This window comes from Crinia signifera, chromosome 4 (assembly GCF_055691185.1).
Source record: "Crinia signifera chromosome 4, ASM5569118v1, whole genome shotgun sequence".
Classification (NCBI taxonomy): domain Eukaryota; kingdom Metazoa; phylum Chordata; class Amphibia; order Anura; family Myobatrachidae; genus Crinia; species Crinia signifera.
Genome location: NC_139220.1, coordinates 205,195,817 through 205,222,007, shown reverse-complemented (window position 1 = coordinate 205,222,007; position 26,191 = coordinate 205,195,817). Strand labels below are relative to the sequence as shown.

Sequence of the window (26,191 nt, the reverse complement as noted above, 5' to 3'; positions counted from 1 at the left end):
TGCTTTTGAGCCTATGATAAATTGAGGGCTGATATTACCTATGGACTAGTTTTTCCCCCTATTCGTTTTATAGTTCCTATTGCTTGCCTTTTAGTTTATATCCCTACTTGCACTGTGGTCGGTTCACTATACCATCAAGAGCCTGGGCTTATTTCATTTTTTCTTGACCAGGTATCTACTCCTCTTCTTGTGTACCTTGTGCTCTTTAATGAATGTGATTATTTGTGATCAGGACTATTTCCCACATATCATTTCTTTGTATTTAATATACTATGTGACAGGAGGGGAAAAAATAAAAAAAGGGAGTGCGTTATCTTGTGTTACAATTTATCTGTGTGTTTCTTTTTCATAGGTCCTTCATCAATTTATCCATTTACTTCATATTTTGTTAAATTTACTTAACGTGTATATATATGCCTCCGTGAGAATTTATTTCTGGTGAGTGCCGCCGTCTGGACATATCTATTAACCCTTGGAGGGTATTGGATGGCACCCCCTATATGCTGTGTTGAGGACGTGCTGCTCATTGCTGGACTTTATATATATATGTGTGTATATATTTTTCGTGTGCTACTGTGTATTCTACAAGTGCTTTCCAACCTTCGAACTACGGACCTGTATCTGCCAACCAAGTCCTGGCTATCATCACCTTGGCCAGAGCATAAACATTGAAAATAAAGGCTTTTTCCTCTCTGCACATACTACCATTACATTAATCATATTCAACAGACAGCATTTATTTGTCAAGCTCTCCCTGTTAACCCCCTTATCTACCAGGGTTTGTTTAACTTTATCCCAAAATTCTTGTACTTTAAAGCACTCCCAGACCAAATATTAAAATGTGCTGGTGGCGCATTTACACTCTGGGCATTTATTAGAGGTCCTTCCACCAAATTTCATCAATCTTACCATTTGTTAAATAAGACCTGTGTAACATGAATACTTGCACTTGCTGCACTCTGATTGAATTTGTGGCTTTTGGTACTGATGACATCGCACTAGACCATTCATCTATCTCTATAGGCCCCACATCGCTCATCCATTTCTCTCTCACCTCATCCAATCCACCCCCTTCCGATTGTAGTAGTTGGTTATATATAGTAGAAATTAATTTATTTTTCTTTTCGGATTTTAACAATTTCTTTCTTCACTTGGGTTTCCATTTGGGAATATTGTTTTATTTATATTCCGTTGTTTTACTGGGCCAGCAATGGACGAGTGATTACACTCTGTATATATCTTTTGCAATTGGGCGCCCTAGCTTACAATCCCACCGGTGATATCGTTTTACTACACACAGTCCCTTTAAAGTCTTACAGATTCGATCTTATGATGTAATTTAGGGTAGAATACATAGATTGCCCTGGAGTAGGGACAGCACTTCAGTTTTACCTTTTCCAGGTGCATGGATGCCCGTCTGCCACGCTGTGTACTCTGCAATCCTTCCCAGTACTTCTGCCTTTATGGTGCAGGCTTCACAGGGTAGGCTCCATATAGTTGCACCCACCGAATCCTCTATTCTAGTGCCCTGTTCTCCACCATGCACAATCTCCTATCCCTTGTCTTTTACAAGGGATAAGCTATTAAAACATAGGTTGAACTAGATGGACGCAAGTCTTTATTCAGCCTTATCTACTATGTAACTATGCAAGCAGAAGAGAAAAAGCACTGTCGTTTTCTGGCGGCGCGCTTGTTTTTTTAAAACAAAGTTTAATAATACATTAATAAAAAGTTTTTTTGTGAAATTCTGACATGACAAGACGGAGACACATGTAACATGCAAAACACCACACGGGGTGTTGTAGGCCAATTCTTAGGTGTAATCTTTATAGATTGGTCTATGTACCATTTACTTTCCAATCAAATATTTTGCTGGCTAGAATCTGCCAATCAAACAAGAATTGATGCCCTAATGGATACGGTAGGGCTCGAATATATGATTGATTGGTAATTGTAAGAATACATTCCTGATATCACTCTTTGGTACTTGTGTAGTTTCACGGCGCTTTGCTCGCCCACGCTGTGGGCTCGGTGGCTTGCTACGCTATCTAAAATCAACTCCATGCCAACAAGGATAGTGGGAGTATGAACAAATCTTATGTTTAGACATGACATCCGACCCGATGCGCGGTCCCGTGCGCATCGGGTCAGGAGGTCGGACGGGATGAACATAAGATTTGGTAAATCTTATGTGCAGCCTGGAAGCGGGCAGGGGACGCGGCGTATGGGGAGCTCAGCTGATTCAAGGGGCAGAGGAGGCACACTGACCTGGGCGGTGATCGGCCGCAAGCAGGGAGCCGGTGATCCGGGGCGGTGAACGCAGTGATGGGCACCCTGTAGCGTGGGGGAAGCTGGAGAGCAGCGGGCGCACATAGAAATGAATAGCCAGTCAGTGATTGGCTGAGAGCTCTCTGTCAGAGAGCTCTCAGCCAATCACTGGCTGGCCATTCATTTCTGTGTGTTTTTTCTATGTGCGCCCGCTGCTGCCTGGCTTCCCCTATGATACCCGGCAATGTGGTCCCCTAGCAGCCAGTGAGTAAACTGGCTCTGCGTTTGCCACCCCACCTGCCCCGCTCTGCTCAGCTCAGCACCCGGCTCTCTCTGACAGCAGCTCCCCGGGGACTGCATGTGATGAATCGCATGCGATTCATCACATGCAAAACTTGGCACATCAAGTGCCAGATCATGTGTGACCCCCCCCCCCCCCCCCCCGGGAGTTGTCAGTAGATTAGGTCCAACTTGTCCTTCGGACATGTCGGCCTAATGTACGGGGGCCTTTATGGTGTGTACACACGGTACAATCCAGCATTAAATTTTGACTATATAGTCAAAATCGCATGCAAATCGTAAGCAGATCACACAGGTGCGATCCCGATGCGCGCTCCCGAGACAGCACAAATCGAAACCCAGATAGACAGGGCAGCAATGAATATATAGTGCAAATCTAAAGCAGATAGCATGAATAGTATGTAAATAGCACGAGTTAGCAAAGATTGTATAGCAAAGGAATCTCACCGTGTGTACACACCATAGTCTCTCAATCTGTTCAAGATGTTCTACAATGTAGCAGACACAGCTTTTTCCCAATGCGCAAACTGTTATGTATTCAGACTCCGTCAAACAAAATAAGCATATTTTGTAAATCAAATTAATTGGTGTAGTCTCCTGGTGCGGTTTTTAAAAGGAAGATGCATTTTTAGCAAATAAAAGGACACCTGCTCACTTGCTGACTGACATTTTGTGGTGAGTGGTGTATTGAGGCTTGATGTGTGAGGACACAGCAATATGGTTACAATTGCGGTAGGAAGGTTGGATGTACTGTATGTAGCAGAATAGTGATATGGAACCTTGAATAATGTGCCAATATCCCACAGTAGACAATATATCCCCAATGAACTACATTGGGTTAAGTGAAAAAAATTACCCTTAAAAAAACTTAAAAGAATAAAAAAAAAAAATCCATCATATGCTGAAAGGATATTTTTGAGACCCATCTTCTTATGAAATTGAATCCTTTGAGGCCACCAGCATCCTCAAATGGCTTATGTCAAAATAACAATCTGTAGTTCCCAAAGCTAGTGGATATCAACAATGGTAAATGCTAAATGCAGACCAACAATTGGCCAGCCTGTGCTAGGATGCATAATACCCAGATTGTAATCTATACCTGTAAGAATGCAGGGGGACATGAAATTCTTCATCTGGTCTACACACACCAATTTCCTCCAGTAGCTTGGCATTTGTCACAAACTTGTAGACAATAAATGGGATAGAGAAATGGTTCAAGATCTGAAAATGTAATAAGAAAAACACAATTAAACTTTTTTGTAGTTAAGTCTGTTAGAGTATTCCTCTAGATCTGTAAAATAGTTTCAGATGATTCAATAGATTAGGCACATGGTTTAAACAAATATCGATAATCAGTGTAGTGCATAAAGGACTCCATGGTCCCATGTGACATGAAAGTATAAAAGGACAATATATATTTAACATATAAAAAAAAACACTTTGTTCTAAATGATGGTCTTGCATGACAAGTTCTGTAAAATTAGATCAAAGTTACCATAAAACATACATGTCCTACCATGGTACTGACTGGCAACAGAATGTTTTAAACTGGATATACATTTTAGTACAATGTCCAATCTGACTGGTTGGAATGAAAATTTAGCAATGTATGCAAATGACAATCCATTTGCAACCAAATGCTGAAAAACTATTTTTATCAGTGTTTGGGAGCAAGAGGTTGATTATCGTTTACTCCCATACATCACCAGATTTTCATTCCAACCAGAAAGAATGGCCAGATAATCTTAAAGGATGTACACAGTTTTACTCCACTTTCCTACACTTTGTGTAACAAAATAAAAAAAAGGTAACTTAATGAATCAGTAATTTTGAAAGCGCATTATACCACATGGAAAGCAGACAATCACCTGCAATGGGGATCTAATGGACAGAACTTTGTTCCCCTCACTGGCATCAATCTGTACAACAAGGGAAACACAGCTGTCTTGTAGAGGACTTCGTACATTATAAAGGCGTCTGGCTGGCTTAGTAACTGGGATGTTTGTCACCTCTGTGTATCCTTGGGGCACTAAGAGAAAGCAAAAAACAACTGTTCAAGAAAAACAACGTAACACTTTAGAGTTGTCTCTCTACTTAAGAAACAAAAACATTACCTATGCCAAGTGTAAAAAGGCTGCTCTCCTGACGATGCAGTGCAGACAATTTCCCCCGGTGAAGTGGCTGCACAGCCGAAAATTCAAGCTCCAGTGAATCTCCCTGACTCACGTCATGAACGCAGTCGTGTGTGGATGATCCAAACTGCCGCAGATTTGGACCATGCTGTACTATAAAGGGAACACCCAGTGCATTTATGACCATTAATGGGGCCCTGTCCTTCAAAGAATAGTCAAATGTAGAAGCCGTTCCTTCAGAGAAGGCCTAGGGTAGAAAAAACAATGATACTCAAAGCAGTCATCCAAATATATCTTAATGGTTCAAGAACCAGTAACTCCTCATTGGCGATCCTCAAATCAACAAAACACAAAAGCCTTTATTCTTACCTTTGCCAGATTGTTGAACACTCCTAGAGTGACCTTAGAAATGGTAATGTTCATGGTGTCCTTAGAAACAATGTTAATAGCAGACTGAGGCTCGGGGAGAACTATAAAGTCATCTCCAGGAAGAAGACTTTTGTTCTGTACTGGGTTGTTCTTCATCTTGAAATTCAGGAGATAGAAGAAAACATACAGTAAAAGGTATTTTCTGAACAAAAATTAGCAAACCATAAACAATTAGAAAGCAATATGTACTAGAATACACATAAAAAAACAAGGAATGAATGTTAGACAGGTCTAGTAGAGTTCAGCAGCACTGGAGGGAAATCACCAACTTTTCCCAAATCCGGGGGCAGATTTATTAAGCTCAGTGAAGTGATAAAGTGCCTGGTACTTTATCACCGGCAAATCAGCTCCTAACGGTAAAGTTACTGGCTGGGTTCAAAAAATGACAGGTAGGAACTGATTCGCCGGTGATCAAGTAGCCACATTATCATTTTAGAAGCTTAATAAATCTGCATCACAGTTCATTGATACAAATAGCCAACCTCAAGTTTCAAATTCCAGCGCCTCTTTCCACTGTCCACTCGCTCAATAAGAGGTTCCCAAACAGCGTAAATTTCATTATAGTAGTGAACCTGTGAAAAAAGATGAATTAAAATGAATTTTAAATAAATAAATAACATTTACAGTATGGGGAGTATTAAATTGTCCCCTTTAAATTTTCCCCAAAAAAGGTAGTATTGAAATTTTTGCCAGATGTTTCGCTTATACCACTTTTTTTTTTTTCATGTGACACATAACCCATTTTCATTCGAAAACACATGGGATCCAAAATATTTTTCCTGCTCTATGCGTTTTTTGTTAAAAAAAATGGGGCTAATAGGGCTGGTATGGAAGATTTTGCTTTGCATGCCCGATACCAAAATGCCAGATAACAGCTGAATTGAATATCCCTGTGAGTTCAATTAGATGTGGTCAATTATCGCAGCTAAATGAACAATGGTCTATACATTAATTCAATTAAAAACGGCTCATTAGATTTCTTTTACAAAAGAAAAAAAATTCTATTAATGTTCATTAACTCATTAAGACTTTTTTTGAAATTAGTACTGAAAATGTCACTTTTATAAGACAACAGACAACTACATTAAGCTAGATTTTCTGTTTCTAGAAATATATAATACCTAGTTATCTTGAGGGCTGCTACTTTAATTATACATGGTAGATAATGAGATACATGCCACATTAAAAAAAGTTTCTTGCTTTAATGGCAATATATAACAAAACACTTTTGAGATTTGGTTGTCAAATAAGCAGATGGTAAGTACTTTAATGGAACATATTTAATAAAGTCACTAATATGCTAGCGAAATCAAGAAAAAAAAATTGTATTTAAAATGTGTTACGATTCATCCCGGGATTGGCCACCCTAGATAGGATGAATAGTTGTGTAACACATTTTAAATACAATTTTTTGGCCCCAAAACACCGGGATTTCAATCCCGGCATTGGAGATTCCAATTTCGGGATTAGACTGCGCATGCGCAGTCTAATGCCGGGCAGCGTCTGAGCACATGCTGCCCGGTTTCTCCCATAGCCGGCAGAGCAGCACTGCGCAGCATGACCTCTCAGCGTGACATCACATGTCACGCTGCGCAGGCAGAGATCACGCCCGCCCACCTAGCCAGCCTAAAGCAAGCAACTCCGCAGTCCCGCTCCCCACGGCTCCCGGCAGTATGAAGCCGCACTCCCGCCCGCCCACCTAGCCAGCAATCAACTCAAGCAGCAACCCGGCAGTATTAAGCTACCCAACCACCCAGCAACCTTGCCGCAAAAGTAAGTAAATGCGGGGCAGCCAGCGTGTTTTTTTATTAGGAAAGCCAATCCAGAGAATCCCGGGATTGAGCATTTTTCAATCCCGAATCCTGGGACTGAAAAAATGCCCCGGATTGGCTTTTCTAATCCTAGCCACATGAGACTCAAAACCTCATCAAGTTACCTCCAATGTGGTGTCAGCAGTCACATTCATGAGTGATGTCCAATTTATTACAGATCCAGTTAACGTAGATTCCACCAAAAGCAATGGTATGGTGCGATGACCAAGCCCACATTCTAGAGTCACTTGCACAGTCTTCACTTCTAGATGAAAGTTTTCCACCTTCGTAGGACAAACTGAATCAGAAAAACTTTCTTTAGCCTCCTGAGCAGTGTCCACACCAAGGAACCAATTATTGCAGCTGTCGATGGTCCTTATGTCCCAAATGTTTCTGCGTTCAATCACACTTTCTTTAATGTCGTCTTCCTTGGGTCTTGGTTTAAGTGCAGACATAATAGTCAGCACAGTATTTAAAATGATTGGGGAGATCTGTGGTAAGCAACAAATGAATAAATATGCCTCGGAGATAGCAACATTAAAAAAAAGACGATGAAAAACAAAACACTAACAAATGTCTACAACATATCGCAAATCACCTAGGAAGACATGACTGTTCTAAAATGAACCATTTTACTCTATTGAAAACTAACTATTAGCATGGAGATGTAGGTATAGCTCAGCTATAAAAATGGCAAATCGGACATTTTTGCATGAATCATATTTGGTGGTTCTCATAGCTATTTATTTTCAAAATGTACCAAAGTCCAATACAATCATTACATTGAGTTTAAAGCCCCATACACACTATATGACGAGCTTCAGGAGTGATACCGTTGACAATATTGTCAGCGCTCCCATGCGAACAATATAGCACATACACAATGAACGATATTGATAACGATATTAAGTGCACACACTAGATGATTTGTAAATAATATATTGTTAGAGATATAGTTTTCGTTCATATCATTAAGGGTATATAGACTAGTGTGTATGGGATGGGATATATATACTGTATAGTCTACTGTAAAATTGCTGGCATGTTAAGTAAGGATGGATCATACAAACACAATATTAAAGGCTTACCTTAATAATGATTTCTTCCACAACAAGGCTGGCATTCTGGTTACCCATTACATCTGTTGTATTTTCCAAGTGCAGTGAGCAGGGTTGTAATACCTATTAGATAATGAAGTTTAAAACACTATGATTGGAGAAGATATGGTACCAGAAGGATATTTTATTTGGAAAACTGCAAACGAACTACAGAAAAGTGTACAGTAAGCCCTCAGTAGTGTAGAAACAACTACGTTTAGATAACTCACATTAAATTGGCAAGTCCTAAAAGAAATTTCAATTAGTCTAAACGTAAACTACATTAAATTAAATTAAAAGCTTCAACTAGTCTGTTTGGGCAACTGAATGACTGGGATATTAGATACTACAATGTTCCTCATACATTTATCAAATTTGTTTTAAATGCAAAACAATATGTTAAGATATAAACAAATTTGTTGACGTGAGAAAGTACCCTATAGGTTAATCTACTCTGACCTTTTCGGTTTTATTTTTTAAATAATTTTAGATTGAAGTCTTACCAATTGCTGTGCGAATTCATGGACTTTAGCAGTTTTCCTCAAAACTACAGTGTGAGACTAACCTTTAATCATTTTCCATTACCTTTAGCATTCCTCCAATTTTAAATTTTCTAAATATCCTGTACATACCATGACAGAATGTGTTCCCTATCCCGGCAGATGAAATAACGACCTGCGGCCACAATACCTACTTCGCAATTCCGACATTAATGGAAAGCTGCTGGAATACCTATTGTAGTATTCTGGGGAATGTTTTAAGGTGCCCATACACTGCTGCGATGTCTTGCAGCAGTGTACGGACACCCGATACGCTGCGAGACACCCGGGGCGCATGCGATCAGTCACAATTTGTTGTGATGGATCGCATGCGTCCCTGCTCCCCGCCCGCCTCACCACCAGGAGGAAGGTCCCAGAACGGGTGGTCCAAGGTGTAGCCAGTCCAACCACCTGCTCAGGTCCGATGTGCGGTCCCATGCATGTCAGGGACAGCCGATTTGGTCTGATTTAATGACCCGATTGGCCGCAATCGGCTGAAATCTGACCAAATCGGCTCAGTGTATGGGGGCCTTAAGTTAGTCTGTGGGGTAGGGATATGGGTGGGGGTGAGGGTAGGCTCAACAAGGGATAGAGAATAAGTATTCTTGCTGAGCTCTTGTCGGGATTATGACCATTGGTTATATTGCTGATGGTCTTCTGACCGCTAGCATCCTAACCAACGGCCATCTGCACATATTTCGCCATGAATTCCTTGAGGAAATGAGCATGACACATGCATAATATTTTACAAAGTAAGACAACTGAAATCGTTTACAATACAATTTCCTGCCACCAGATGGCACCTTGATATTGTATAGTGGAAGCCAGACAGTACATACAGTACTGTAAAACCAAAGTTAGCACAACAGGAATCCTAACGCGAAGATAAAATCTAGCCTCCGTTCAGAATAACTGGTTTTCTGTAGCACACAACTAGGTTAGTCAAATAACAAACCCATGCTACGGTTCAACTTTCAAGTATGGGAGAAGCTAAAAATAATAAATGTGGGCCATACACTTAAACAACATAAACTCAAAAATGGTCAGTGCTTCCTTTTGGATAAAGAAATTCGGTACTTATGTATTATCTGGGCTCCCATGTTAAATGCACCCCATTTTTTCATACCCCTACTATCCAACTACGCATGGAGTTGATTATATATAGTGTGGCGAGCGCAGCGAGCCACCGTGCCCGAAGCGTGGCGAGCGCAGCAAACCCCGCGAGGGGACGCTGTCTCATAAGAAAAACGAGAGCCCAGATATTACCTAAGTACCAGAAATTCTATAATCTTCATCAATAGAAAAACATTAGTTTGTACATGTACATGTTTTTTTGCCATTTAATTCTCTATAGTCAGCCTTATCCTTAAAGGAACAGTCTCATCCAGAATTCAAGATATGCCCTCAGATTTCATATGCACAGCCAGCAGAGACAAACTGTCAATGTTGGTTCTCCACTACCTCCTACTTGTAGAGTTTACCACTCACAATCAATGAATAAATAAAAAAAGAAAACAGACAAAGAGAAGCAAAAATTGTATTCTGAGGTGATTAGCAAGTTTTCGATTGGTTAGGGAGAACTGACTACCATCAGTCACAAGCATTTTATGTTTGTTGGGTCCTCTTTATGAGGACCATTGTTTAGGCTTTTGATTAAGACAACAGTAGACCAAAATGTTGATTTAAAAAAAAACAAAAAACAATACAGTAAATTGGTTAACAAAATTTTGGGGATTAATTCTTTTTTTGGGTAGCGGACTAGGGTTGGGCATGCATTAAATCAATTGGTTGACTGCTAATGGTTCGACATGCATCAGGATGATATGGACAATGGATTGACACAAGGAACATACTATATGATCCAGTCACAAAAAAGCAGCAGTATAGCCTTTAACCTACAGTACTATGTAATCAAGTACTTCACCAGCTTTTCTCAATACTTTAAAATCGCTGCTTGCGGCCATTCTTACAATCTGAAACTATTACTCCAAGATCCGCCCCCTTTTCACCAAATCGGCAGGCGGGACATTAAATCCCATCTATCGGTTTGCAGTTGAGCAAAATTTAAATGGGCTAGGGGCACAGCTCTTGGGACGTACTGACAGTTGTGACCCAGGATTGAATACCCCCCTATGTGTTACTTTTATACATTTGTCAGTGTCCGCTGCTGCAACTTTCTTTTATTTACCATGTGCTTGTCCATATTTACATTTTCCTAGTACAGTAGGCCACTAATATCTACTACCAGCATCATTAAATCCTGCAGAGGAAATGTAATAGCCTGTGACATGCAAGCATCAGCAAGTTTGTGCAAAACCTTCTCAATGTTTTACTCAATGTACCAATCATTCAAAATGCAAAACCCAGTTGGTTTAGAACATCAAGCAGAATTGCCAGGATTTTGCCGATGCCTCCAAGTCACAAGCTATTATATTTGGCCATAATGCTGGTAAACTTTCCAAGCAGGATATTTATTTATTAACAGTTTCTTATATAGCGCAGCATATTCCGTTGTGCTTTACAAAGGAGACAGTGATACAACAAACAGGGTATTTACAGATATACAGTATAATTCTACCAACCATGACTAGAAGCGATTTAGACTTCCACTGTTAAGTCATTCGACACAAGGTTATTATAAAAGCCAGAGAAACAATGAGTCTAGAAAACCACCATTTAATTCACCTGATTGTTTCTTCATTTTCATAAATGTGCCCTTATGTATGAAAAAAAAATCAGTTTCCTGGAGCTAGAGGTAAAGATCATGCAGGAACATTAAAAAAAAAAAAAAAAAAAAAAAAAAAAAAGGTAACTAGTGAAAGGCTACAGTGTACTATAAGAAAATGATCAGACCCCTGTTTACATTCTAAGGGCTGTTTCACACGGGGTGGCAAAACCCTGCACGGCCAAAAGCCGTGCCATACACAGTAATTAACAATGGACAAGATTGTGTCCATTCACACGGGTCGGTTACGGCCCGGCCGCCGTGTTGCAGCCTGATGTCACCAATGGAAAGGACAGCTGCTGGGCTGTGGCCATCCCAACCATTGTAAACTCCTGTGTACGGCACGGCTTCTTGGCCGTGCAGGGTTTTGCTGCCAGGCATCAGCCGGTACGTGTGGAACAGTCTACTACAGTATATACATTACGGTTAGGGCTAACAGACTGTTGAAACAGTGAGGTCATGAACCCCAGCTTTATTAGTCAGCAGGAATTTAGATGATGATGTTCTGTAAAATAAGAAGAATTCATACCGTAGTGATGTTATTTCCTCTTAGCTGTCGGAGAAATGGACAGGCCAAAACTTTGAATTCTTTTACAATGGCTGTCATCTTCTTCTCTGAGTTCACATCAGAAAGAGTACAATTGCCCTGAAAGGACACTGCTAAAGCAGGAGCATCTGCTTTTGTCAAATTGGCCACAAATACTATCTCAGGATCCATAATCAATGCTTTCACATTCAATTTCTGAGGCCTTGCACGTTCTAAAAAAAAAAAAAAAAAAATAATAAGGTGCTTTAATTACAGAATGTGCTAGAAAAAAAGCCAATTGTAATATACTGCCATAGAATAGATCTTTGTGTAATCAAAATCTAGGCCAGTGGTTCCCAAACTGTGTGCCTAGGCTCCCTGGGGTGCCTCGGGACACTTGCAGGGGTGCCTCGGGTTGGTCGTCCAGGACCAATTCAAATTATTTATGATCAATTATTTATAGACAAAACCAGTGCTGGTGGCTGCCAATCATAAAATGTGTACAATCAGAACCAAATCCTGCCCTTCACCACATAACTGAACCTAAGAAGCCCATATAAACACAATCTACTTAATTTGATATATATTTTTTAGGGCCTAGGGTGCCTTGGAAAAATTCTGATACTCTAGGGTGCCATCATTAGAAAAAGATTGGGAACCCCTGATCTAGGCAATGAATGTAAGTCTGAACAAAAGAGGATTATAAAACAAAAAACAAGAATGGAGGGTTCCTAAATTGAAAGTGGATAGGACTTTAAACTAGTGACTATGGCTTCTAATACCTGTGCTTTCTAAAGAACTGTGAAATGGAAGAAGCAGCTGTGAACCACCTCACTGCAATGATTTAATATGCAGCTGCTACAAAGTATGGATATAAAATATTAAATGATTTGGGCAATACTGTGCTTTAATAAAATAATCTTCATTGAATAAAGAAATCTGATACGGAGTTTTCTTACAATAAAACATCAATCTAAAGTAAGGTTTTGTAGGATGTCAACATCATGTCCATGTGAGAATGATGACACTGTCCTAATTTAGACACAGGTGATGACATTAACCACGCAGACATTTTTTAACCCCTTTTACACTGAGGCAAAAACCCATGTTGGACCCAGGTCAGCGTTGGTGTAAAGGGGCCAACCCAGGTCCAGTAACACTGGTTTCCTACCCAGGTCCTGACCAGGGTTGAACACCGATTGGACCTGGGGCGTGGGCGATGTACTGTAATGGTCCCAACCCAGGTTGGGACATCCAGGTAGTGCTGAAAGGATACCAGAAGAGAAGACAGCAGCCAGGAAGGATATGGGCACTGCACACAGAAATCAAAATTGGATGCAGTATCATTTATGTGCTTTTTTTGGGGTGGGTGGGGGGAACAGATTCGAGAGATTCGATCTGCTGCCGGGGAAGGGGGTTGGGGAGAGCACATGGGTGATGCTGCACTTTTATACCGCTATGTGTCCTTGAGCACTGAACATAACTTTTTAAAAAAAATATTTTACAAAATAAACAAACCAAAATTTTTCCATGCTAACTTGTCATGTCTTAATTTTTATTTGAAATCATTAAGGGAAGGTAGGCTGGCAGTTTATCAGTCTTAAAATGGCCATTTTTAATGTCATTCATAGGGAAAAGCAAGGCTGACCCAGGCTCAGTGTAAACGGGAAATGGTGCTGGGTCCAACCCTGGAATCTCCATCCCTGGTGGTCCAGTGGTTACTCATCTTTATCTGCTGCAACAGGTATCGGATAAGTGTGTAGCTTTACATCATGTAATGTCCAGTGGCTCATCCAGGATATTTGTTACAACCCAATAGAAACAAACTTTCATAATAGGACAGGCTTATTATTTTATTTATATTGCCTATTTTGTGGATTCTTATTTTTACATTAATTTATGCCAAGAGGCTGGCAGGCTATTCCTATGGGCAGAATTCTGCTCTACCTACGTACATTTAGAACTGGCTATCAGCAAGATTGGTACCAGTAAATGTTAAGGCAAACAACTATGGCAAGCCATAAATAAAAATAAAACAAACACTTCCTACTGTTAAATTTCTCTCCTTAATCACCTCAAGCCCTTGCATCAGACAGACCTTCATTTCAGACGGTATACTACGATTAGTCTGACATGTTTTATTAGAACGTGCCTTGTTGTACCAATTAAGCATTGTGAATTCGTGACAGAAAAAGGTTACTAGGCTAGTAAAGACAGGGTTGTTCTGTTCCATAGTAGACTTATTAATTCAGACGTAGAGCTCTTGCCATTTGAAGGATTATTACAGGACTTATCTCAGGTCACCAATTACGGTTTTCTATTATGAACGCCCAAGTCACATGAGCTGGAGATAGAGGAAGCTGAATATAAGGTTACATTGGATCAGGCAGCTTGTAAAAGGATTTAGAAAGAGACGCTATGCAAACATGATTCCTTCAACTATGTCAAATAACAGTCCCAGAATTATGTATAGTCTTCACAATAAACCTATGTACCTTGAAATCAAAAGGTCCAAATATATGCAAGACATATTTCTTTCGCATTGGGGAGGGGGACTAGGTAAGGGTGCTCTATTTCTGCCCTTTTGTACACCCTTGCCATCGAACTGTTCGCGTGTCATATACTAGCCTCTTCTACTGTCCTGGCAATTCAGGGTGGGGGGTAGTGAAGAAAAAATTGATCTGTATGCAGATGACATGATTCTATACTTTTCTAAGATGTCATCTCTGCCTGCAGTCTACTTTGGTGGAATAATTTGGCGGTTATTCTGGGATCCACATTAACTGGGAAAAGTCAGAAGTGTTTCCATTGCTCCCTTCTACCCCAAAGCCTTCTACATATGCGTTCCCTCTAATCTGACCCCGTTGATTGATACTGATCGTGCCAATACTCATACCTGGCAATTACTTCCACTTTCAGTTACGGGAAGGGTTAATCTTATAAAAATGATTACCCAGCCTAAATTAATTTAGATGTTCTTCAGATTTCCCCTTATTTTTATTCAAGCCTCACTATTCCAGTTAAGAGCATGTCCGATCACTTTTTTCATATGGGGTTGTAAATGAACATATTGCGCTCAGCTCCCTTTATAGAACGAGGACTACGGATGGCCAGATTTACGTTTATACTATTTTGCTGCACAGTTGGCTTAGTTAGGTTACGCCTGGTGATAACAGGAAAATCCCAGCTGCCCTTTTGGACAGGATGGAACTTTCATTTTCATTGTTGCAATTTCTGTTGGCTCACTTCCCCCTTCTTCAACAATCTTATAGAATTAGGATGTTAGTTGGGGCTGTTTTGGGAAATGTATCTATTGATCCATGTTCTCCTATTTGGAAGAATTTGTCCTTTGCTGAACTTAGTATTCTAGAAGGACATTATTTTGATCACTCTCTACATCTCTGCCATACTGTGACTAAGTGAGTTTCGGAGCACCGTCCCCATTGCAAACACCTGTCCATACATTACATAGGTTATGTACTGCGTGAGATAAATGGGTGCTTGATTTGGGTGTACTTGATGATGAACAATGGGACCGTATTGTTAGTTCACCTAAGCGTGCGACCGCAAATGCTAGGTTTCAACAAATTCAATAGTACATCCTGCATATTCTCTTACTGGTTTCCTAGTAGATTACTTTGAGGCCTCTCATTGGTCTCCTTCCGGCAAGCTGTGACCTCTAGTGTAGGAAGTACAGGTATATCTATAACCCTTATGTCCCCTTGTATATTGGTTTGGACTTAGAGGAATCTCTCTCTACCCATCTAAGATTATATGTAAATCTGCTCACCCTAGCTCATGTATTTATGGTCAGTACCTGGATGAGCTCTGAACCACCCTCCCAATTCTCCTAGGTTGGGCTAGTTATACCCCTTTTACACCAAAATCCCTGGTCGGACCCTGGTCTTTGAACACGGAAGTTTCCAGGGTTGGACCCTGCTTCATACCCCATTTACACAGCACTTCAACCTGGGTCGGACCTGGGTCTGCACCATTTACACTGAACCTGGGTCAGCCCTGCTTTTCCCTATGGATGACATTAAAAATGTCAATTTTAAGACTGATAAACTGCCAGCCAACCTTCCCTCAATGATTTAAATAAAAATTAAAAGACATGAAAAGTTAGCATTGAAAAATGTTGGTTGGTTTATTTAGCAAAATATTTTGTCAAAAAGTTATATTCAGTGATGAAGCGCACATAGCGGTATAAAAGTGCAGCATCACCCATGTGCTCCCCCCAGTCCTCTGCCCCTGCAGCAGCAGTCAGTTGGTCGACCTAAAGATGGTCGACAGTCATTAGGGCGACACCACTAGGTCGACATACTGCAAGGTCCACATGGGACAAGGTCAACAAGTCATTAGGTCGACACAAGCATTAGGTCGGCATAGGATTTTTCACTGTTTAATGAGCCGACAGGCGGTATTTCATGCCCTAATATCCACTAGGGCAGTGATGGCTAACCTTGACACTCCAGCTGTTATTGAACTACACATCCCAGCATGCCCTGCTACAGTTTTACTATTTGGCCATGCTAAAACTGATGCCGTGGGTGGGACAGCGGGACAGGACCCGAAAATCGTGACTGTCCCGCTGTAATCGTGACAGTTGGGAGGTATGGCAATGCACTGTGGAACGCATGGTACTGACTTACGGAAAGGCGTCCCATGCTTCTGGTATCCTTTCAGCACTAACCAGATGTCCCGACCTGGGTTGGGACCATTTACACCGCTCACGACCCAGGTCCGACCAGTGTTCAACCCTGGTCAGGACCTGGGTAGGAGACCAGTGTCAATGGACCTGGGTTGGTGCCATTTACACCAACACTGACCTGGGTCCGACCTGGGTTTTTCGTTGGTGTAAAAGGGGTATTACTGTTACCCTTTCCCATGAGCGTTTTATGTATTCAAAAGGCAAATGTGCCTTAAAGTATGACAATGTATGGGGTCTCTGTCAGAATTCACAGTTCTTTCCTGAACCTGCTGACCGATCTGTACCTTACGCTTTTATTCTTTTTTTTTTTTTATGCCCATATGCTTACTTAAATTTTATTCGCAAATGTTTTATCTGTATAGGACAGCTTTAATCCTATTATCACACTATTTAAATCCTGCTGTTTGTTGTTTTTGTCCATTTACGGTTTATCAACTACTTGTTCTGACATGATTAAATTTTGATGCAAATCTTGGACTGAATGTGGCTCACTACTGTCCTGCTTGTACCACTATTTGCCATTCAAAGCCAATTTGCTCATTGGATTTCTATTTTAACTGTTATTGGATTTCTTTCTTTGGTACTGGTTTCCTAGCACGGCGCCCAGATTTTCTACTCACGGCACCGTAGGGAAATCACATCGCTTCGGCATGCGATGCGATTTTTTCATGTCAATTTTTTTTTTATTTTACTCCACAATATCGCATTGCATCTCCCGCAAAATCGCATGCGATTTTATAGGGTGTGCGATGCCATGACATTAGGTATACAATAATATGATAGTATGTCCCAAAAATAGATGTAACGCAACCCCCCCCCCCCACTAACTACGCCACCCCGAAGCGTGGCGAGTGCTGTGAGCCCCGCGAGGGGTGTCGGAACGCATCCTCCGACTTTTTCATTACCCCACTATACACGTCGGCGTGGAGTTGATTCTATATAGTGTGGCGAGCGCAGCGAGCAACCGAGCCCGAATGACATGCGATTACAAATTTTGCGGCAGATACGATGCGATGGCCCGGGGCTGAGAGAGCAGTGAATAAATTACATAGGAAAATTGCATCGCATGGCCCTCAAATGGCCCATGCGCTGCGATTTCTCTACTCAGAATAGCCCACTAAGCAAATTGCTTAGTGGGCGCCGTGCTAGGAAACAAGTACCCTTTATTTTATTGTATTTTGTTATGTTTTGAAAAGCATTAATAAAAAATACTTGATTTAAATTTAAAAAAAAAGGGTGACTACAAAACCCTAAACGCTCACCTGGCTCTACCGGATATTAAATAAAAATGTGTAGGTGAGGCATAGAGGGGGAGATGGGCCATGTTCTCAAGAAAGTAGGGGAAAGGGCCTATGTTGTTGGAGAATGAACCTTTTGTAAATAACCAATTATTTCAGGAAAAAAACATTCCATATAGGGTGAAACATATTTATTGCAATGCATGCAGCTTTGACATTTGATTGATAGGCACCAGTCAAATATAAATGTACCTTCTCTATCTGCTTTCACTTTGATTAGTTTAGCCTGTTTGGATTGGGTTTGCACAGTTTTATCTGTCGTTGGACTCTGAGGTATGGCCTGAATGAAGAAATCTGCCACGGTCAACAAGAATTCCACACTGGCACAAATATACAGTTTGTCCAAGATGGCTGTGATTGAGCGTTCCAGTCCGGATTGCTTGTAGTTAATATCAATCATACTGCGTGTGCTGGATGGATCTTTTTGGTCAATCATTCTAGTTGAAAATATAAAAATTGTAGTTCTGTGCAAATCAAAGATCTTTACCTGATTTCAATCATACATTGGGAAAGAAAACATGGATCAAACCAAATTGATGATTTACTGTCATATTTGCTGTCATATTGAATATACTGTATATCCTTACACAGTCTACTATTCTCAACAGGGATGAAAACCAAATGAACAATAATGCTGCATCATGAAACATCCTGCATGACCTGCAGCACGTGTGTTATGATTGAATAACAGGCACAATACACCTTGCATATAGTTAAAACAAATGTATTATATGAGGTAGTCTTAAAAAAGGTACAGTTTTAAATAGATTCATCCCTTTCCCTGGTGTGGTAAAGCTGAGGAACCAGATTCCTTTGTATTCTAGGGAAAACAGCATAAAGCAGAGCAATGGCTGCCAGCTGCCACACATCAGCAACCTCTTGTCTGGTTAGCATATTAGTGGAGTAGATTGTAGCAGTGTTGAACCTAGTGACCTAAGTGCATGTTAACAGACAAAACAGGAAAGAAAAAAAGCTTTGATGAAACAAAGTGTGATAGTGTGTTAGAGGTATGAGACTAGCAAGCCATAAAAAAATAAAAACCTGGAAGTAGCTCTGGTGAAACCGTCCCTGAGGTCATCAAGAGTGCAGGCCTTGAGATGTACTGAAAAGTCCATGGAGTTATCTGCACACATGCTTCCACTGGAGGACAACTGGTGCAATGTCATTTCCCCTAAACGCATGGCTTCATTATGCAGCCAGGAAGAGTCCACCTAACGAAGCAACACAAAATTAATAAATAAATAATTAATAATTAACTAAAATATACTAATTAAAGGATAAAAGCCTTGATATAGTCTGTTATATTTTGACTCATCCAAGCTTAATATGTGTCATACACAACTAGCAAACACTAATGCATTTGTTACGGCAACATTTTGGATTTTTAACTTTTTTGAAAATGAAATGTACTAAAAATACAAATGTAATCACACAGGACTGCAATTATGGAAATAGATAATTTGGGTGGTATTCAATTGTTATATCACACCTGATGTCCTGTCTTAAATGATGGGAGCTCATAGGGTGATATTCAATTTACCTATTTTGAGCATATAGCATTCATTATAGTCAGGTTTAGACATGCATTTTAGCTCACCCCCCCTTCAGCATTTCTAGCGAGCTGAAATGCTGGTGAACAACAATTGAATACCACCCTTTGTGTCTTTGCAGAGAGACATAATATTTATTAAAGACACAATCAGCTATCCAATTGCTGCTGATGATATATGGCAATACAAAAATGCACTAAAATAACCCAATATTATTATTCGGCTACCCAATTATACTGTTTTTATTACGCATTTTCGACTGAGAACACATGGGATTCGGGGTAAATTCCTGGACCCATGCATTATCGTGAAAAAAAACTGTCTGCAGCAGCTGCTTATAGTGGATAATGCTTTGGATGCCTAAGGTACCAAATCAAAAAGCCCCATGTCGATCCCTTAGCTGCGGTATATTACCACCGCTAATTGGTTACTGGCCAAAGCACAGTTTGTCAACCGTGTTATTTTGTGCATTTGCTACATATTCCTTTGGAAGCTACACTGAAAACAAGAACATATTATATAAGACTATCACTGCGCAAGGTGTTTAAAACTAAATAGAAAATTATTTTCTTTATTTACAGTTTCTTATATCATATCAACTTCACACACCAAGCCGGCGAGAGATCGCCCATCTGGGTTCATCTGTTTGCTAATTCTACTTGTACAAGTACCAAAAAGAGTAACAAGTAGGTCTGGAATACCACAATACTTGAAAGAGACTTTTTAATAAATAAATATATGCAATTTTTATTGACTTACGATTCATTCTTATGAGAAAAAGTGTATAAGGCTTTGTAGGTCTAATTAAAAGATCTCCACACGAGGTGCCATTCTACAATTGTATCTTATGTTTCTATTATCTCCTATCCAACAGGGGATTGTGTAGGTCAGGCAGTGCAAAAATGTATAGAGTGAAACAGGGTTTTGTCTATATTATATATATTTATTTGAATTGGATAGCATGCAATTATTTTAATGGAAAAAAACAACTATTTATTTTATATACACCTAGCACAGTGATATTAGTATAGAACATACTGTATTTTTAGAGCTTTTTTAACAATGTGCAGCTCTAGTGTTTCCTGAAGCTTTATTGTTATTAGCGTCTGGAGTGGTAGTGAAAGCCTGCTACCAAATTTTATTGAAAGCTAGAAAAAATAATAAAAATACAACATATTTCTATTTTCCTGGGAGCCAGCATTTTACTTTGGGTCACCCTGCTGTCTCCAGCCAAGTCTCATCTAGACTGCCCATAAGCCAGCTTACAATTTAATGCACATGTCACAGGTCTACGGTCGTGCAGGTTGCAAAAACCTGGCTAGTGGATGTAAAAGTTTAAAAATGAACTTCTATATGCTATGCCGAGTGTATACAGCTACACCCACCTTACTCCGATCGCTGTTGTAAAGGACAATAGAGAGGGATTCAAAATTAAAACCAAACGTCATAGTGGCAATTGAGGTCTCATCACTGGAAGTCTCTGATAATGCTGAAACGTCTCCACCTGTACAGCAAAAAGAAGAAATCCATTCCATTATAAGATGCAGTGTTTAGTTAGAAATAATTTACCCAAAACATGAAATAAAATAAAAAATGAGTTGTGTTGTAAAACATGTTTTTTTTCCCCACAAAACTACTATATAACAATACAAAAGAATATAGAGCATTCCCACACAAACCAGATCAATTGGCTTCTTAAAACATTATTCAGCAAAAGGACTAAGGGGGGTATTCAATCTTCGGGTCACGGCAGACGAGCTTGCTCGCCTGCCGTGACCCAGTCCCGTTCTCGGTCAGCTCGACCGAGAACATGCAGGCGGGATTCAATGTCCCGCCTGCAGCGGGACGAGAAGGGGGCGTGGCCGCGAGGTGCGGCCGGGAAGTGACGAGATGCAGCCGGCAGCTCGTCACTTCCCGGCTGTTCTCGGCAGAACAAGCCCGACAGCTAGAGATGTCAGGCTCGTTCTGCCAGGAAACCCTGTTCAATGCTGTCGGGGAAGACAGCATTGAATAGGGCCCGTCGAGCATCTCCCCCACGGGAGATGCTCGACGGCGATTGAATATCCCCCTTAAAATCTTACAGTTTACTGAGTAGCCACTTCCACCAATGTGAGCACTGACTGTTCACAATATATACATTGCTGGCACAGGCCAGCAAAGTTTATATTTGCACCACTGGCCACCAATGTTTATTAATTAAATATTTTGCGGTAATGATTAATAATAGGCGGTAACATATACATTGCTGGCATAGGCCAATGCCTACCAATGTATATATTGTTATGGCAGCAACGTATACTTAGCTGGAGCAGGCCAGCAACGTAAATGGTACTGCCGCCACTGGCCAGCAATCTATATTTTGTATGGCGGTAATTTCTACATTGCTGGCGCAGGCCAGCAATGTAGAAGTTACTGCTGCCACTGCCCACCAATGTTTATTAATACTAGGTGATTTTCTTCACAATTTTGAAAACAAAATTTAGGAGTTATGGTTTTATTTACAACATCTCTATAGATGTAAAAATTGCATTTTGCATGTAAAGTATAGTTAAAAGGTATGAACAATTAAATACTGACTGCTTTACCTGGTTAGGCCAATGTTATTGCTGTCCTCCAATGGTTTACTACATACATACATACATACATAGATAAAAATCATTGGTGGACAGCAATAACCGGTGAATTTTGAGTATATCCTGTATGCATAGATCAGGAGTGGCCAAATCTGTCCTCAAGATCTACCAACAGTTCATGTATATCAGGCAACCTGTGGATCTATAGTAGGAATGAATGCAGCATGTTAGTAATGACTAGGTGAGTAATAACAGCTAGGTGAATTGGAAAAAGTGGACCGTTGGTAGACGAGAACCGGTTTGGCCACCACTGGCATACGTCAAAAAAGTATCCTGTGTCTTTTATAGGGGTGACTCCTTTGTCAGATGGTAATGGTAGGTTTGATTTATTTATAGATCTAAGTGGGTCACGAGTGCTTTAGTGAGTTGAGTTGTGCTGCTATTAATGCAAATTCACAGCCTGTCAGATTATCGGAGGACTACGCATGTGCACGGTCCGTAGTGCACATGCGCGAGCCCTTTGTGTGATCACAGGCATGAATGAGATTTTCACTCGTTGTAGCGATTTTCCCAGGGTGGATGACTTTCCATAGCAAGACACTATGGAAAGCCATACATCCCTTCGCTCATATGCTGGTAATACCAAGGTAAAAGTGGTGGAGCCAACAATGGTACCGGAGTGCTAATCAGTGCTCACCGCTTATCACTGCCCCATACAAAGTGGGCGGCTTTTGAGCTGAAAGTAGCTCAAAAGAAAACAGAGCTGCTTCCAGCGCCAAGTCACCCAGTGTGTATGGGCCTTTAGTTGTGCAAAGATTGGAAAATAGACCCTTCTGGATACAAGATAAATAGACCTATTCGATAATTTAGGTTACAGCTTCTGATCACTTTCTGGAATTGTATCTACCGGCTGGATGACCAGATGATTTTGTCTCTTTTAAAACTCTTTCGACTGCTTTGTCTGCTGGCGCAGCCATGGAGACAGATGGAGTCTCTGTCAAGTTCTCAAAAAGTATACTCATTAGGACGGTAAGGTCATCTTGACTCAAAGCAACCTAGAAGGAAAGGAAAATTTTTTATCATGGCTAATTATCTAATGCACAACACTGTGTAAATTGACATTTAACAATTCAATAATACCATAAAATTAATTCTCTAATGTCAATAATACACATGAATAATTGCAATAATTTGGATGCTAATGAGTGAGAATCAGTGGTGACAGGTCGAGATCATTGGGTCTCAATGTCTTTAACACTTTCTGTAAAATCTGTGATGTAACCATACCTGCATGGGTTTTAGGTCTCCAGCAATCTGAATAGCTGGTATCTGAGAATACCAAGCTGAAGAAAGATTTCTCTGTACAGAAACAAGCAGATTAACAGGCTGCAATATCTCTAGCTCTGGTCGGGGAGATCCAGTTTGAAGTGTTGTCCTAAAAATAAAATGTAATTTATAAATTATATTCCTTTCTTCAACTGAATTGATTAATAAAATGCCATAAATAATTCTATGGCTATTGTGAATAATGTAAAAAAAAAATTAAATACTGGAATCTATAGTAAAGTCATTGAAGAATGGACCTGTTCATGTAGTTCATGTAGTTCATGACCTCTCAATTAGACTGTATTAGAATGGTGGCAAGCAAACAAAAAAACCAACTGGGAGAGTTTATAGGACAAGCAGACCTTGATAACTTTAGCTCTGTCAGATTGATGTCCATTTTGTCGATGACCGGAGGAAGAGAACCGATGCCAGGAACCAACGTGAAGTTATTTTGGACTCTTATCAATCCTAAATCTGCAACAATGACATTGGTGGAGACTGAAGACTGGGGAATGTGGATAACTGGAGCTTTTAGGCTTATGTCCATGGAGAGGCGGAAACTCTTCTCTGCTAGATCCTTCATGCTAGATGCCGCTTTTTCTGCAGCCTGAGCGGTTGCTGAGCTTACAGCCTCTCTAGCTGTCTGGAATGCACTCATGAAATTCTAAAAAGAACAAAACAACTTAAACCAACACAAAACTACATGTAGAGCCAACAACAGAATTGGTTTTTAAATCCTATACTTATGCAGTTTTGATAAAAAATAGTAGCCAATAAAAAAATTTGAGTAAAAAGAAAAACAAATGGGTACTCTTTACCTAGAAGGGCGCCCACGATTTTGATCGCGGGGCTCGCTGCGCTCGCCACGCTTTGGGCTCGGTGGCTCGATTCTCAACTCCACGCCGACGTGGATAGTGGGGGTATGAAAAGGTCGGAGGACGCGTACCGCCGCCGCTCGCCACGCTTCGGGTTGATGTTGATCGTGGGGTGGCGTTAACAATTGGGGGGGCCATTTCACACTTCAGGGTGCCTATTTGGCCTCTGTGGGCCTTTTAACATTGTTCCCTATGGAAAATCGGGCCAATTGGGACATTTAACATTGTTCCCTATGGGAAATCGCGGTAATCGCGTCGGTCGCATCGCATGCGATTTTTTGGTACATGCGATGCCCGCGATGGGCGCCCTTCTAGGTAAAGAGTACCAACAAATGCACACTAAACTTCCAACATGGAACTTCAGCTACCGACATGAAAAGGACCAGCCTGAAGCTGTCAGCTGCAATGTTATAACCACTCAATGGCAACTCTTCCAGTCTCGGGAGTGGAGGATGCTTTCCCTACCACCCACATGCCAAGATAAAAAGCAGCCAGTTCCTAGGGGACAGGCAAGATAATTTTTGGGTACCCCAGGGATTATATTTGCTCAGTATAAATGTGCAAATATAAAGTATAAATTTATCGCCATATTAAATGGAAACTGAGAACTAAGAAGAGGCTGTTCTCTATCTCTCATAACACCAATAATGTGTCCACATGCATCATTACTGCAGTTGCACCAAAAAAGTCCTGTACTGAGCACCAGGTCTGTAGAAGACTACTACGCGTAGGGTGAGTTTTAGGCCAAAAATGCATCTTAGTTGCAATGCGACAAAGATGCACCTTCATTTCATCTGTGACACTTGTATATATGTGTGCTACTGAGTCTATGTAAATGTAAGGATAGATGTATGAAGACACATCTTTAATTGTTGACATTATAAGAGCCGTTATGGTGAAATCTCCATGTGTACCAATGCACAGGTATGTAATCAATGGATGGTGTAATGGGGCAGAGCCTGGTGAAGAGATAAACTGGAGATAAAGTGAAAGGAGATAAAGCACCAGCCAATGAACGGTTTGAAAATGACAGCTGGGAGTTGATTGGCTGGTGCTTTATCTCCCTTTCACTTTATCTCCAGTTTCTCTCTTCTTTTCAATGTTTGAAAAAATTAAAAAAATATTTTTTTTTATCATATACAGTAATATTATATGATATTTTTCAAAATGTCTCTATGAAGAGCATCTATTCCATAGAACAAGCGGTGTAGTCCAAAATGAAGATTCATAACAGGTCTCCTACCTATTAACATGTCAATTACCCCAACAATGTAATAGTCAGAACAAAGCTATGGCAAAACCTATGGTTGGAAGCTGGAATTCCAGGACCAATTTCAAATTCTAATTACACTATAGCAACCTTCATTAATTTGCAGAAACATCAGTTTGTGTATATACACACGCAAAGTGCCATTGTCCTATGTCCCCACTGTCCAGTGTCCCTCAAAGACATAGGATGGTTTTTATACTGTATATGGTAACACATAACTAATTTCACCTAATTAGTGGCAATAGAAGTCTGTATACCCTAGCTCCTACTCACATAAAAGAACTTAAGTATACTTGACACGGTCTCTTTTGCCTAATGACTCAGGATTAGATTGTACAGTTTAAATGGATTTTAAGGGCAAATAATTTCCACCTAACACAACATTAGTAAATGACTAGACACTCACCAAGAGAGACATGAGAAATTTATGTAAATACACAATGTGTATACAGCCGACACGGAGCATGATCTTTCCGTCTACTGCAGACATATCTGTGTAAGAAGCACCTTCTGTGGCACCTGGGTATAAAGTCATCTGTAAGCTGAACACTTCTTCTCCCAGGATGTAGACAGCCTAGATAAAGTCAACCAGAAGAATCATATTTAAACAGTGTGAAATTTAAAGGAAAACAAAAAGGGATACAAATCTCACACACACACACAAACACAAAATAAAAACTATAAACGAGTGTTCGGGAACTACGTATTTACTTCCTTTTGTGCAAATGTCCATACTACTTACAAAAGATGTACATTTCCCT

General features: G+C 40.4%; 1 protein-coding gene across 6 annotated transcripts in view; it reads right to left on the bottom strand.

The window, feature by feature from the left end:
* The window catches only part of VPS13C (vacuolar protein sorting 13 homolog C), a 270,747-nt gene that overhangs the window by 72,374 nt on the left and 172,182 nt on the right, over positions 1–26,191 (bottom strand). For all 6 annotated transcript variants that reach the window (XR_014473471.1, XM_083183522.1, XM_083183524.1 and 3 more), the window contains 15 exons: positions 25,837–26,004; positions 23,648–23,949; positions 23,247–23,394; positions 22,867–23,014; positions 20,772–20,890; positions 18,878–19,047; positions 18,029–18,273; positions 11,831–12,060; positions 8,029–8,121; positions 7,066–7,431; positions 5,612–5,701; positions 5,070–5,225; positions 4,683–4,947; positions 4,437–4,597; positions 3,668–3,789 (listed from right to left, as the gene is read on the bottom strand). Coding sequence is in view for 5 of the 6 variants with exons in the window: in XM_083183522.1 (XP_083039648.1) it covers positions 3,668–3,789; positions 4,437–4,597; positions 4,683–4,947; positions 5,070–5,225; positions 5,612–5,701; positions 7,066–7,431; positions 8,029–8,121; positions 11,831–12,060; positions 18,029–18,273; positions 18,878–19,047; positions 20,772–20,890; positions 22,867–23,014; positions 23,247–23,394; positions 23,648–23,949; positions 25,837–26,004 (2,783 nt within the window). In the remaining variant the exon portion in view is untranslated. The remainder of the gene's footprint in view (positions 1–3,667; positions 3,790–4,436; positions 4,598–4,682; positions 4,948–5,069; positions 5,226–5,611; positions 5,702–7,065; positions 7,432–8,028; positions 8,122–11,830; positions 12,061–18,028; positions 18,274–18,877; positions 19,048–20,771; positions 20,891–22,866; positions 23,015–23,246; positions 23,395–23,647; positions 23,950–25,836; positions 26,005–26,191) is intronic.